At 37.3% G+C, this 15,076-nt stretch overlaps 1 protein-coding gene and 1 long non-coding RNA gene across 5 annotated transcripts; one reads left to right on the top strand and one right to left on the bottom strand.

Moving 5' to 3' along the window:
• The first annotated feature begins 7,757 nt into the window (after positions 1-7,757).
• Positions 7,758-10,057, top strand: LOC121401459. The gene is made up of 3 exons (XR_005966262.1): positions 7,758-7,942; positions 8,331-9,261; positions 9,953-10,057. It is a non-coding gene; the product is annotated as an uncharacterized LOC121401459 (long non-coding RNA).
• LOC121401458 (protein spinster homolog 1-like) lies at positions 9,877-14,529 on the bottom strand. 4 transcript variants are annotated; one of them, XM_041586162.1, is made up of 9 exons: positions 14,101-14,529; positions 13,915-13,980; positions 13,558-13,694; positions 12,478-13,418; positions 11,851-12,003; positions 11,434-11,623; positions 11,257-11,322; positions 10,431-10,526; positions 9,877-10,234 (listed from the first exon to the last, which is right to left on the bottom strand). In XM_041586162.1, exons 4-9 carry the CDS (start codon positions 12,570-12,572, stop codon positions 10,004-10,006), a joined length of 831 nt encoding a protein of 276 aa, XP_041442096.1. In that variant the 5' UTR covers positions 12,573-13,418; positions 13,558-13,694; positions 13,915-13,980; positions 14,101-14,529; the 3' UTR covers positions 9,877-10,003. The 4 variants fall into 4 exon arrangements, with proteins under 4 accessions (XP_041442096.1, XP_041442095.1, XP_041442093.1 ...); XM_041586161.1 differs by having other exon boundaries at positions 12,478-13,058; positions 13,267-13,694; XM_041586159.1 differs by having other exon boundaries at positions 12,478-13,694.
• Between the last annotated feature and the right edge of the window lie 547 nt (positions 14,530-15,076).

Below are 15,076 nucleotides of genomic sequence, written 5' to 3' on the forward strand. Positions count from 1 at the left end.
AAAAATGCCATATTTTACATACTGAACTAAATTTTCAGTGCGTCAATAGCAGCAATGATCCAGGATTTCAAACTTGTCACAGGGGGTCACCATCTTGGAAACTGTCTGTGACACTCACATGCTCAGTGGGCTCTGAGCAGCTTTTACTTACCTTACACCCCAGGTCTGTGCTCCTATCTGCAGAAAATCTTACCGGCCCAGGGTTCTTCTATCGAGCACCACAGATCGATTGTCTTCCTGCTTTATGGGGTCTTCTCACGGCTGTGCATTTGCAGTAGAGCGAGAAGCCAAACTTTAACGAAAAAGCCAGCTATTTCGCTCATGTGTCTGCCCTGGGAAATTTGAAAACCTGAAGAAGCAGGAAGAGGATCTCTCTGTGGTGCTCACTAGAAGAACGCCGGGCCGGTGCTATTTTCTGCTGATAGGAGTACAGGCCTTGGGTGTCAGGTATGTAAATGTAGTCACTTAGTAAAATGCTATTCTTCTCCTTTAAGTTCCTTTTCAACTCTCACCACAGCTGATTCATGTTGGCCCTACTGCACTTTTGCAATGATTTTGGAATACTTGTACCCATTGGAGATGAACTCCATTATATCTTCCTCAGGATCAGCCAGCCATACGCGTACCAATTAGTTTTGTTGTAACGACGCACTGAATCCACTTTTTTGGGATTTGGCCGAATGTTGAATCCTTCTGAATGGAGTGATAAGGAATGGTTAAAAAGAACCATGAAACACAACCTACTTGTTTGCGTGACGGATTCAGTTGGCCAGGCACTTGAATTTGGCCAAATCCTGGACAGAATCCTGGATTCGAAGCGTCTCCATTTTTACAGTAAAATGGTTGGCAGGATTTGAACATTTTATTTACTGATGCACCTTGTCGGCCAATATATAGTGCAAAGGCAGATTAGGCAGTGAGGAGGAGCTGTAGCCCCACTTCATGTCCTGTTGTTCTGATCATTCACGTTCTTTGCATGAGAAACCAAAATAATAGAAAAGCAGGCAGATACCCTCTTATCTGTTCCGCCCATTGGCCAATCAGTCAAATATACCTGGCTGCTCTGTGTATGACCACAATTAGGCAGGATTTACTTAGACAAAAGCTTAAAAGAACAGTAGCACCAAAAAACGAAAGCATTTTAAAGTAACGAAAATACAGTATAATGTACTATTGTGCTGATCTGGTAAAACTGCTGTGTCTGCTTCAGAAACACTACTATAGTTAAATAAACAAGATGCCTTGTAGCAATGGGGGCAGTCATTCAAAGGAGAAAAGGATACACAGCAGGTAACAGATAAACTCTGTTATCTACTGTGTATCCTGTGATTGAATGGCTGCCTTCATGGCTAAACAGCAATTCGATTATATGAACTATAGTAGTCTTACTGAAGCAAACACACCAGTTTTACTAGTGCAGCGCAACAGTACATTACAGTGTCATTCCTTCAAAACACTTTAATTTTTTGCTGTTACTGTTCTTTTAAGCTTAAAGGACGTCTTTTTTTCAACCTCATCTACAATGTTATCCATCTATAATCCCTCAACTACTGCAGATTGAGATGAGGTATTGTTAATGTATACATTTGAGAGCCAAGCTTACAATGTTATTTCTATTATTTTTAGGAAGGATTTTGAAGGGTGTGTATAAAGAAGTACGGGTATGGGACCTGTTATCCAGAATGCTCGGGACCTAGGGGTTTCTGGATAATGGCTCTTTCCATGATTTGGATCTCCATACCTTAAGTCTACTAGAAAATCATGTAAACATGAACTAAATAGGCTGGTTCTGCTTCCAATAAGGATTAATTATATCTTAGTTGGGATCAAGTACAAGGTATTGTTTTATTATTACAGAGAAAAAGGAAATCATTTTTAAAAAAGTGGATTATTTGGATAAAATGGAGTCTCGGGAGACAGCCTTTCTGTAATTCGGAGCTTTCTGGATAACAGGTTTCCGGATAACAGATCCCATACCTGTACCGTGTACACGTTATGTTGCTTTGTCGTCTATCTTCCTTTAAAGGACGTCAAGCCAAAACTATTTTTATGCGCTAATAAAATAAAACATAATTCAAAGCAACTTTGCAATATACATACATTCATTACAAATTTTGTGTGGATTTTAAGTTGGTTTTATTGCTTTTGAAAGCAGTGCAAAAAAATTAGATTATTTGGATAAAATGGAGTCTATGGGAGATGGTCATTCCCTAATTCTGAGCTTTCTGGATAATGGGTTTCCAGATAACAAATCCCATACCTGTACTTCCCGACGTTCCATTCTTCCTGAAGTGCTACCCCTGAACCTTGCTTTGATATTGGCATCTCTCTTCAGAATTCCTACTACAAAGCAATGTGGCCTGGAAACAGATTTTTAACATGATTTGATGCTTGCTTCTGGTGAATCCCAAAAATACGATTTGTTTTAAAGAGATACATTAGCAGCGGGCTTGTGCATTAAAAAGGATTCGCGATGCTGCATCTGACTCAGGAATAGCAGTAAATCATACGACCGAAAGAAGCAAACAAGTGATTAGGAATGCTGCTTCTACGCAGAGCTGCTGCCAACCATTTTGTTTTCCTCTTTTCTCATGCGCCAGCGGTGTGCCAAATCCTTTTATTTGTTGTGGGGTTTCTCAGCACTCTGGCTGTTTATGCACAATTCAAGTGTAGTAATAACAAACTTCTGTCAGAGTCGTGGCGCATTGTCAAGATGCAGCGCAGGGAAATTCAAGAGGCCGCATATGTAAAACTTCACTGGAGCTGAGCAGAAATGATTTTAGTTTCATGTTGGCTAATCCTTGCACTGTAGTTTGTGATCACACACCAACCGTCTTTTATACAGTACAAGTATGGGATCCGTTATTCAGAACCCCATTATCCAGAAAGCTCCGAATTACGGAAAGGCCATCTCCCATAGACTTTGTTTTATTGAAATAATCAACATTTTTAAAACCGGTTTCCTATTTCTCTGTGATAATAAAACAGTAGATTGTACTTAATTTAAGCTAAGATATAATGAATCCTTTTTGGAAGCATAAGCAGCCTATTGGGTTTATTTAATATTTAAATGATTTTCTAGTACACTTAGGGGCAGATTTACTAAGCTCGAGTGAATTTTCTAAGTTAAAAAAGTTCGAATTTCAAAGTAATTTTTTGAATACTTCGACCATCGAATAGGATACTACGGGGCACATTTACCTAGGGTTGAATATCGAGGGTTAATTAACCCTCGATATTCGACCGTCGAAGTAAAATCCTTTGACTTCGAATATCGAATAACGATCAAAGGAATAATCGTTCGAACGAACGGTTAAATCCTTCGAATCGAACCATAATCGAACGATATTCCTTCGATCAGGAAATTGTTAGGAAGCCTATGGGGACCTTCCCCATAGGCTAAGATTGGCCTCGGTAGATTTTAGATGGCGAACTAGGGGGTCGAAGAATTTTTTAAAGAGACAGTACTTTGACTATCGAATGGTCACATAGTCGAACGATTTTTAGTTTTTATACGTTTCGATTCAAAGTCGAAGGATGAAGTAGCCCATTCGATGGTCAAAGTAGCCATATTCGACCATTTGAAATTCGATTTTTTTCCCTCTATTCCTTCACTCGAACTAAGTAAATGGGCCCCTATGACTTCGAATTTACTTTGACTTCGATTCGAAGTAAAAATCATTTGAATATTCGACCATTCGATAATAAGGATTTCGGTAAAAATCGTTCGAATCGTTCGATTCATTCGATTCAAACTATTTAATTGTTCGATCAAACGATTTCTATTCGATCGATCGAATAGGCTAAAAATCCTTTGACTTCGATATTCGAAGTTGAAGGATTTCGAAATTTGACACTTAGTAAATCTGCCCCTTAAGGTATGAAGATGCAAATTATAGAATGGTTCGTTATCCGGAAAACCCCAGGTCTCGAGCATTCTGGATAATAGGTCCCATACCTGTACTGTGAAATAAAGGGCTATGCACTAAATGAGGGTATCCTTATTAAAGGGACAGCTCACCTTTGAGTTAACTTTTATCAAGTTATAGCATGTCCCAATCTTACCAACTCTGCGGGTGTTCCTAAAGGGGCTGTTCACCTTTAAATTAACATTTAGCATCAGGTAGAGAGGGATATTCTGGGACAATGTTATTTACAAATTTTATTCAGTAGTTCTCCACTTTGCAATTTCAGCAATCTGGTTGCTAGTGTCCAAATTACCCTAGCAACCATGCATTGATTTGAATGAGAGACTGGAATATGAAAAGGAGATGGCGTGAATAGAAAGAGGAGTAATAAAAAGTTACAATAACCATACATTTGCAGCCTTACAGAGCATTTGTTTTTTTAGATGGGGTCAGTGACCTACATTTGAAAGCTGGAAATAGTCAGAGTAAAAAGGCAAATAATGCAAAAACTTTAAAAAAGAAAATATGAAGGCCAGTTGAAAAGTTGCTTAGAATTAGCCATTCTATAATGGCTATAAATTAAAGGTGAACCACCCCTTAATTTTTTTTGTTTTTAAATGATTTGCCTCCCTGTACTGCCTCTTTACAGCTTTCAACTGGGGGTCACTGTCCCCAGCAGCCAAAAAACGATTGCACTGTGAGACTAGAATGATATAGTTGTTCATTTCCCAGTCTTTCATTCAAACCACTGGCTGTGTGCCGCTGTAAATTGGACCCCAGCAACCGATTAGCTGCTAAAATCCAAAAACGGAGCACCAGCACCAACTGGTGTAAAACATGTGTCAAATAAAAAGCATATTCATAAAGCTTTGTTGTTTATACATATCATGTAAAAGAGTATTTTACTTGCAAAATTTAGATTTTTCTAATATTCCCTAACATTTTTGTCACCTAAACAAAATTGTTTGAGAAATAATAAAAATGTGAATTTTTATATTTTACCTTGTACACCTCAGATTTTTTTTATGGGCTTTCTTGACCTTTTATTTAATTGGATGCATATTGCACAGACTTGTGTTAGAAACATTGTGATTTCTGATTGTTTTCGTTCAATACTACGGATATTTTTTTTATTTGTACAAACGTAGCAGGGTATGGCTGTTGCCTTTAAATTGCTGACTAATAAACACAAAGAACCACATTTTTTAATTTTTATTTTTTTTAAAATTGATCAATCGAACAGAACAGGCTGTTTTTAAAAAAAAATCATTTAGGCTCCTTAATGCAGCCACATTTGTTTCTTCCTCTTGGTACAGGTATGGGACCTGTTATCCAGAATGCTTGGGACCTGGGATTTCCCGGATAAGGGATCTTTCTGTAATTTAGATCTTCATACCTCAAATCTACTAGAAAACCATGTAAACATGAAATAAACCCAATTGGCTGATTTTGCTTCCAATAAGGATTAATTATATCTTAGTTGGGATCAGCTACAAGCTGATCCCAACTAAAACCATTAGTTAACCGATATCCCTTTTTTTAAATTATTAAAATGATGGATTAATGTTCCTATAGCAACATGAATATAGGGCACTTTTGCTTATGGGAATGTACCAGTGTCTTGTGTGACTATATGTATATTATTGTAATATGATTTTATATATATATACAGGTATATGATCTGTTATCCAGAATGCTCAGGATCTGGGGCTTTCCAAATAATGGATCTTTCCGTAATTTGGATCTTCATGTCTTAAGTCTTCTAAAAAATTGTGTAAACATTAAATAAACCCAATAGGCTGGTTTTGCTTCCCATAAGGATTAATTATTTATATTTGGATAAACATATAAATTGTAAACGTTAAGGGGATCACAGCAGGGTTTGCACCATAACTGCAGGCCACTCCAAGTTGAAGGAAAAACAGTCCGTTTATTTTGAAATCAAACAGCTTTCAGCAGCAATCAGTGACAACAGAAAATACAACTTCAGTCACCAACAGAAAGTCCAATAATAACTTATTCAGCAGCTTTAGCAGTCACTACCCCAGAAGACTAACCAGGCTTGGTCTCTGGGGAAAAAAACCCACCGGCAAAATCTCAACCAAATAGATTTGTTTTTGACTTATATGCTTTCTCTGTAATAAGACAATGTGGCTCATTTATAAACACAGTGCAGTAACCCATAGCAACCAATCAGTGATTAACTTTTTTCAGCCAGCTGCAGGCTGAAAGCAATCATCTGATTGGTTGCCATGGGTTACTGGCCAGGCGCAAATTTGCCCAGTGTTTATAAATAACCCCCAGTAACTTGGACTCAATGATAACGTATCTGCAGAATACTAAGTTGATGGCAAAACAATCCTATGGGTTTATTTTAGTGTTTTTCTATTATCTATAAAGGCTTTATAGGACATAAATCATATCAAAACTGGTGCCCCCACCAGAGCTGTGGACTTACTAAAGCCACATGGGGGTAACAATAGTTTATTTTCAAGAAAATCCCCCTGAGCGATATGCACCTGATACTGGGTGGAAGCTCACACTGTGGGCTGCCATGTTAGGGCACATGCGCAATAAGTGCCCTGGACATGTGACGTAGGATCGGGGAACACCTTACCCAGTCACATGTCAAAATAACGATCAAGCGAGGGGGGCACAGCTCTCAATTAAGCGCACACCTTTAGTTGGAAAATTCTATTTTTATATGACAGGTGTCCTATAAAGCCATTCCGCATTAATAAAAAAAAATAATTAAAAAATCCAGAATATTCAGAACCTAGGATAATAGAACCCATACTTTAACAGAACTGCACCCACCCCTCACATTATTGTGTCATTGACATTTCGCGTATAATGGCTATATCGGTTTCAAGCAACTTTAGGAACAAATTCACAAAGTGTTTATGTGAAAATGCACCTTTACTTCAATAGTGTTCTGATATGTGGCAATTTCACGGCGCACTTTTTGAATATAGGGCAGAATTGATTCGCCTATGGGAATTCAGCGGACACAAGATAGCCATGGATGTGGGTCGTGGATGGACTTCCGATGGTTTTACTGCAGAAGCCACCCAACTACCCAACATGCACCAAGGAGGACCATAAACTGATGGACATTACTATTCAGAGAAATAAACTGGCCAATGAATGAAGGGAAACTATATGTCTTATCTCTGATTAAGGGTGCTGCACAAAGAGCAAGCACAAGCAACTGGGACAATCATGGTGCAAAATCATTGTGATTCTTATAACCTTTTTAACCTTAATCCCATTGTGTTTATTTAAAGGAGAAGGAAAACTGGCCACAATTGTGCAATCTATAACACTATATTTATTCTGCAGAATGCTTTACCATACCTGAGTCAACCTCTCTATACTCTCTCTCTCTGTTTATTTAGAATATCAGTTGCCATATTAGCTTGGTGTGACATCAGTTCCTGTTTGAGTCTCTCTCTGCTCACTTATAGCTCTGGGCTCAGATAACAGCAGGGAAAGGGGAAAAGGGAGCAAACCGAGCATGCTTAAGCCCTAGCCCTGGAGGTTTATGCTGAAAACAGGAAGTCTGATACAGAAGCCCATGTGCTCCTTTTAAATGTTTTTCAATAGGCGTAAACCCCAGGTCCCAAGTATTCCTGATAATAGATTCCATATATCTACAATATTATATAAAAAGTACTGGTTAAAATACTACGTCCAATCGGTCTTAAAAATACCAAGAACAAGACCGATTGGACGTAGTATTTTAACCAGTACTTTTTCTTACTATACTTTAAAATCTTTAAAATTTTCAGGCAAAAACATCCCATTTTACTTTTTCTTTTTTCTGTTCTCCGTATACAGTTCACAGAAGCTATCTTCCAGCTCTTCGGAATGGGAGCGGCAATTTCTGTGACTTCCGGCGCATGTGCAGTTGTGTCCGGATAGGAAGATTGCTTCAAATACGCATGCGCCGATACGGCAATCGCATTCCGAAGATTATTAAAGAGAAGAAGATGGCTGCCGTGAACTCCGCTGGACATTACCCCCAATGAGGGGTAAGTAAGAACTTAGGGGCATTTGCCTGTGGGTAGCAGTTAGGCTGGGGGGAGGAGGAGGGAGGGGGTCTATGTAGGGTAGGGGGGGGTTGGGATTTTTTTTACTTTAGGGTTTAATTCTCCTTTAACCCCAGACGTACCAGTATATTCACTACAGAAAGAGGATAATCAGCATTTTAACCCCAGACTGACAGTATAATCAGTGTAGAAATGGCTAGTGAGCACCCCATTTATAGCTAGACTAAGCAGCAAAAGCAGTGCCAACAACTGAGCACTCCATTAATTCAAACATACCAGTAATCCCTTTTTAAACTGATTTGGAGGATTTCTGTCTTAACTTTGTTGTGTACAATGTAATGGGATTTATTCTGCTTTCTGTAAATTATAGGAATGAATGTGGGCTACAGCTGAACTAATGGCTTTCCTCTATGGAAGGAACACAACATTCTTCATGCCTGCAGCAGTTTTGGCATCTCTAAGCCTACTGACTTGCTGAATTCCTTCCCAGTGACCTTCAGGTGTCTATATAACAAACTGGAGCTGATTGGCAAATCTTTGTCCCGGTATCTACAACAACTGCCTGCTGATTGGCTGAACATTTCTCTAGCCAGCACTTCCTTGAAATCAGAGGCCCTGTGACAGTTGGGAGTTTTTTTGCCTTTAGAAAAACAGCAGCAGCTTCTTCCTTCCCTAATAAATGCATTTTGGTGTTAAAATTATGTTCACGGGACAGTTATAATTCAACAGGGGTGGATAGATTAACGGCCGACCCCTCTCATCCACCAGGGTTATATGTTCCAGTTGCCTAGTGGTGCATAGCAGGAACAGTAGTCAGTTTCAAACCAGCTGATTAAAATGGATGATTAAAATGGATGCTCTGCTTTTTCTGGGAGCCAATAAGTAAAAAAAAAGCTATTAAAGCTAAAGAATCACCATCTGAGAGACGCGCCAATTGCAGCACCGCCTCAGTTACTTTCCTTAGACTGAACTCATGCAGCGCTGAGGGGCTTATGGAAAACAACCTGTGTTTAAACTACACTACATGAATTGGCACAAAGTTGCACTCAGCAGCTCACTGAATTCTTTTTATTCGCACCCATTAGTTCACTTGCACTTTTGTCCAGGGACTCTATAATCAGACATAAATTCAAAATAGGAATTCCAAAATGATATTATTTTAAAGAAACAAACATATCTTTTTCCTCCATTATGAAAACGTGGATTTGCAAATTACAGGTCCAAGGAAATTCAAGAAAATTCCAGGCGAAATCTCACCCTTGATCTGAGGATGAATCCATTATATTTCTTGCACCTCCGAGGTACTTTCTACTTACTGTACAGTATATATACAATGCATAAATTATCTAATATGTTATTACACGTCAGATGGATGGTGTGACTGAATAATATCTTGATTGAAACAGGCAACTTGTCAGCTTACACATAATAATAATAAGGATTATTATTTCAGACTGCTGTGAACAACTTTGGGCATGGGGCTGCTAAACCTTTGAGCTGATACAATAAGAACAGAATATAAAATACAGCATTTCCAGACATTTTTAGTTTTCCTTTAAAGACACATGGCTAATCAAAAGTTGTTTCACATTTACCTAATTGGCTATTTAATTATGAATGGTCCCTAACATATAAATGAATGTTTTCCAAGTAAGCATTCTATAACTGCTTAAACTCATTCCCAGTTTTACACTCCTCTGCTCTACGTGCTCCCTCTGCTGTCCATATCACACACTTGGGTAGATCATTGAGAGGAGACAGGAGTTGCAGCTGTCACTTTATATTCAGTGTTTAAGTCACTTGCAGACTGAAGAGATTTTAACCACTGATTCAGACTCTACAGGCACCCGTGTATGGCCAGCATTGTGGCTGCCTCCATTGTGTCAACAAAGTACTCTAGGATTTCAGACTATACATTCAATATGAAATATATTTTTTATTTATTGTATTTTAATCAATATTACAGAACTTTTCATTTTATTATAATCACAGAACATTTCAGAAGCATCACAGCGAGGTCTTTTTCCAACTTCATCTATCATGTTACTTTGTGTCAGATGATTCCACCGTATCCAAGGGTTGTTCTACATCTGTGAATGGTGTATTCATAAAGTCTTCTACATTTTGCTTATAATATTCAAAGTATTTTGCAGTTACACAGAAACATCCTGCTCCGACCAAAGCCATAAATGGACAAATGTAGAGAATAAATTCCATTGCGTGATTCCGTATCAGGTCAGATTCTGAGTAGTTTATCTTCATAAATTTAAAAATCTATTGGAAAATAAATATGGTATGTGTTATAATGCGGCATTTGCTGAGAATTCAATTTTATATATATATATAAATATATATATACACACACACACACACACACACACAATACACACACATTTCCAGCTGACAAAAAAAGGTTATTAACCCTATTTACTAGAGATTGCAATTTTTCAAAAACTAAACAGCCACTTACCCATAAATGTTCTTTCTCGCCTCCTTCTTTTCCAAGCAATCCTATTATTGACTTTTCAGTAAATGACCAAGAGCGGCGGTTTGGATACACTACCATCTGGGGAAAGAGAACAAAATGCAATAGGGTGTAAGATTTTGGCAACTATAGGTGACCCAAGATAACAATTAGGGGCACATTTACTTAGCTTGAGTGAAGGAATAGAAGAAAAAAATCTTTGAATTTCAAATTGGCTACTTCTACCTTAGACTACGAATCGAACTATTCGAACTAAAAATCATTCGACTATTCGACCATTCGATAGTCGAAGTACTGTTTCTTTCTAGCAATTTTCTGATCGAAGGAATTTCGATTTAATCGTTCGATTTTTCCTAGGATCGATCGATCAAAGTAATTAACCCTCGATATTCGACCATTAGTAAATGTGCCCCTTAGTGTACAACGCCTTTATCTAAATTTTGCCTGATGCATTATTCCTTTTCTTAGGAAAATTTTCTGTGATACTGCAGCCATATACAACTGCAAATATCATACTCCAGATCTCTGGTGCTCATGCCTTTATTATAATACATGCACACGTATAATTTCAAAAGGGTAAGTGTGCACCGACTATTGACCACAGAGGGAACCATGTAATTACCACCAAGTCAAAGGTGGCAGTTCCACCAGGGTTTCCCTGCATCAATATGCACTGAAATGAGCCTTATAGAGTTGATCTGAACCCTACACCCCATTCAGTTTTACATACATTAGCTCAGCTAACACCTTTGTAAGCATTTTGGTGGGATCATTTGGGGGGGGGGTGAGTCCAAGAAGAAAAATACATTACCATGATGATTTCGTTGATAAGGACCTTGTTCATAGCCAAACAAATCCCATTTAGGAAGAAGAGAATCTGTTGAGAAAAAGTGAGGACAGTTAGGTTGAATGAAGTTCATCTTATAGAATGTATAGTTACAATGCTCTAACAGTTTACATAAAGTAGTAATGCAATTGTAAAACTTACTTGGGATACGACAGAACTAATTCCTACAAAAAATAATCCAAAGCACATAAGTGGGACAGAGACCAGAAGTGCTACGATACACACAACTGGCTCTCCATGTGGATTCCGCTTTTTATAATGTGCATTGATCTTCACGCCGAGAATAATGCCGATTGCAGTAGCAAGACATTTGCACAATCCGTAGATCAATCTAAAAATAAAAAGAGAGATTATTGTTGGTTAAACATGCAACATCCTTTTCGGTTTTGGAAATAATCATTTCAAGGAAGCTGCAACCATCTGAACTTGTATGAAGTAAAACAACAAGTAAGTAATTGGAGAAAGTTAATTGCAGACACATTAAAATCTACAAGTCCAATATATATTTGTGTGTAATAGAACAGAATTTGGCAAGTAGAGAAGGAAACGGGGTTTTACCTGTCATCGAAGGTGCAGTCAACTGTCAGACAAGGCTGGTGATTATTTGACATCATGCGAGCATTTCTCAGTACATTCGGAGCATATGTATACATGCTATTAGTAATGAACATACTAGCTGCATAACCCAAAACAGCAAAGACCAAACAGCGGCTGAAAGAAGAGAAATGATATGGATTACAATAAGGGACATTACTTGACTTGATTTCATGCATCACTGATACTCGACTAATACCTCCAAAATTTTAATTGACCCCATTTCTATCGAGTAAGGCGTAAATTATGATCGCTACGAAGCTCATATTTTGACTTTTTCTGCATGTTTTTAAAAGCACCCTAATACTGGAAATCGTATAAGTGGTATTTTTCTGTCCATTCCATTCATTTAATTTGAAATAAGATCATTCATATACATGAGCTCAAGCAAAAACTATAATAATTGAAACAGGAATCTCTCACATCTAAAGGGAGAATCTGTTGAGAATAATATGAGGTACTGCCATTCTGGGGGGTGTTACTAACACTTTAATTTACTCAGTGTTATAACTGTGTTCATACACGGGCTTAGCTAATATATGCCTGTCTAACAGATGCCAGACCAAACATAAAAGATAAAGAGATACTCACTTTAAAATCAGATCAAAAATATCAGAGTAAACTTTAGTTCTCTTCTGATATATTTCAGCCTTCAACATAAAACCACCTCGACCTGGCTTTCTCATCACTGCTGCTAGAAGCACAAGAGCCACCACATCAAGCACAGGTGCAATCTGTTTCCAAATAAAAATAAATATCAGTTATGTGACCCAGCATATGAGAATAGAGAATATATTTCTCAAAATGTGAAATAAAGCCCCCAGCAGATTAACAGAGTGAAATGTTGCCACTGTCTCTTCATTCCTGTGCATTTTTAAGCATATTTATTATAGGGTGTAAGTGAGAGTTTACTCACTTTACCTCAAAAAATCTCTTACAAGTAAATACCGAGAATGGAATCGTCTCCAGGACCTGTGGCGAGTTCTATATCAAAGTTTGAGAAGTATGCCCCTTCATGTTTGCAAGGTAATGATATGATTTTATACTGGTATATATATAATAGCACCCCAGCCTTTAATACCTCCATATATATTTTTCTTACCCGCAGTGCCATACGCCAGTCGGTTCCTATTACGCTGGCTACATACGTTCCAATAAAGGTCCCCGCAAAACTGTAAAAACAAAAAAAAGGACAGGGTTAAAGTAAAGTAAGTGGCAGTAAGTGGAATTATTTTCTATCAGCTTAGACTCTCATTATTATATAAACTCACAGGAAGATATAGGAAGAAGAGCATTTAGGGGCTTACAGTTGCCATGCTAGAATGCAGATTGTACAGAAAAAAAGTCCTAACAATCTTAGATACAAAAATGGGTACTTACGTTCCAATAGTGTTGAGAATGTAAAGTAAGGTCAGCATTTTACGTCGTTGGTCAGTATCAAAAAGTTCTGCTACCAGCATTGGAGCAGCAGCTAAATAATGGCTTTTTACGGATTCCATGAGACTTCGAAGTAACACAAACGTCCAGAATGACTAAAGAATCAGAAAGATACAAATTAAAAACTCATGCATTGATAGGATACAGAGTGAACAAAATGAATTGCTGTGTAGGTACTGTCTTTATATGTGTAGTGAATTGAAATGCCATTGGCTGTCATAAACAGATTATTACCTTCTCTGAAACTAAAGTACTGCCAATGCCGAACATGACCATTACGGCGACAATTCCTGATATTACTCTTAGTCCGGTGAAGGTACTCCAGAAATAAAATAATATCGGGGCCATGGTTGCACAGCTGCCAACAAACACTATATAGAGGGGAGAAAAGAAGACTGTGAGATGCCAATTGCAAATAACAAGATATACATGAAACTATAGATTCATTAGGTAGCAGTTTATAGTAATAAGTATAATGACAGATAGGATGATATGATAGTATCTTAAACAACAGATATGAGAAATTAAAGCATTAGAGATAATGGCAAACAAAGAATTTTAGAAGAATGATGCAAATAAACCATATATTACTTAGAGTTATAACTGACGAATAAAAGTCCGTTATTTCGAATTCCTCTTCTATGTAGGGACGGACAGCTAAAAAACAAATTGGAGAAAGAAGAGAAAGAAATTAGGATTTTGGTTGGTTCAAATGCAGACATTATACTCTGATATATCAGACGTCTTGGATTCTAAAGTAAATAAGTCCAAACTTACATTTATAAATGATGTTGTCCGTATTACTCACTGCCATAAGGAAAGCAAGTGCAATAATAAGAAGTATTGAGCAACATTTGCCGAGTTTAGGGAAATCCGGTTCATCAAGCTTTTCATCCTGTTTTTCAATATCCGCTTTTTCAAAAAAGTACTGATCTGTTTCATGTTGGATGCGCTTTGAACTGATAAAATAAGCGAATCTAAAGATTTTGTCATATATGTAGTTGTAAATTGTTTGAATTATTTGCCAAATGATTCTGAAATGACAAGAGAAAAGATATCAGTGGTTATGAAATAAAAAAAACCCATAAAAGGCAATATTCACATTTCCATTGTATAATATCTGCTGTACTGTATATTAGCTACCTGTAATGTGATCTAAACATCTGTATTGTCAATAACAGGCTCACATTGACTCTATTTTCCAACGTATTTCAACTTAATCTATCAGTTAATACATACACTGACCATAAATAAATCATTAAGATTTGTGTACAGTAGAAGTGAAAATTTGTTTGTAGCAACAACAAAAAAAGGTGTAGAGTCCTGAATCGTTCTTCGGCTAAAAGAACCATATTCACTAATAATTTATCTTCTGCCTTGTTTAGGCCAAGTTTGAAGTAATAGTTATTTCTTTTTTCCCAGCCAAGGGTTTGTACCATTACAGACAACAAAATACAGTTCTAACCCAGCTTCTATTTGGCTGCCAGACAATGTGGATAAACTAGTAGATATTACATTGCCAATATTAAAAAGCCACACAGACTATATACTATATATATACATATACTGTACAAATATGTGTGTAAAAATGAATACAAGAATGATCACTATTTAGTATTTTTGCCGCTTTAATTGAAAAGATCAGCTAAACCTATAACCAACCTCTCACTGGTAAGAAACCCAGAGGGTGGTATATTGTAAACCATATGAACAGCATAGAAATCCCCCCAAAAATAAAATCTTAAAATTTTTA

This window comes from Xenopus laevis, chromosome 3L, assembly GCF_017654675.1.
Source record: "Xenopus laevis strain J_2021 chromosome 3L, Xenopus_laevis_v10.1, whole genome shotgun sequence".
NCBI lineage: Eukaryota > Metazoa > Chordata > Amphibia > Anura > Pipidae > Xenopus > Xenopus laevis.

Coding starts and splice junctions, on each gene's coding strand:
- LOC121401458 (XM_041586162.1), bottom strand. CDS start 12,572: ATGAGAAAGCCAGGTCGAGGTGGTTTTATGTTGAAGGCTGAAATATAT. Junction 12,004..12,477: donor ATTTTTGATCTGATTTTAAA/GTGAGTATCTCT, acceptor CTCTTCTTTCAG/CCGCTGTTTGGTCTTTGCTG. Junction 11,624..11,850: donor GACTGCACCTTCGATGACAG/GTAAAACCCCGT, acceptor TTTTATTTTTAG/ATTGATCTACGGATTGTGCA.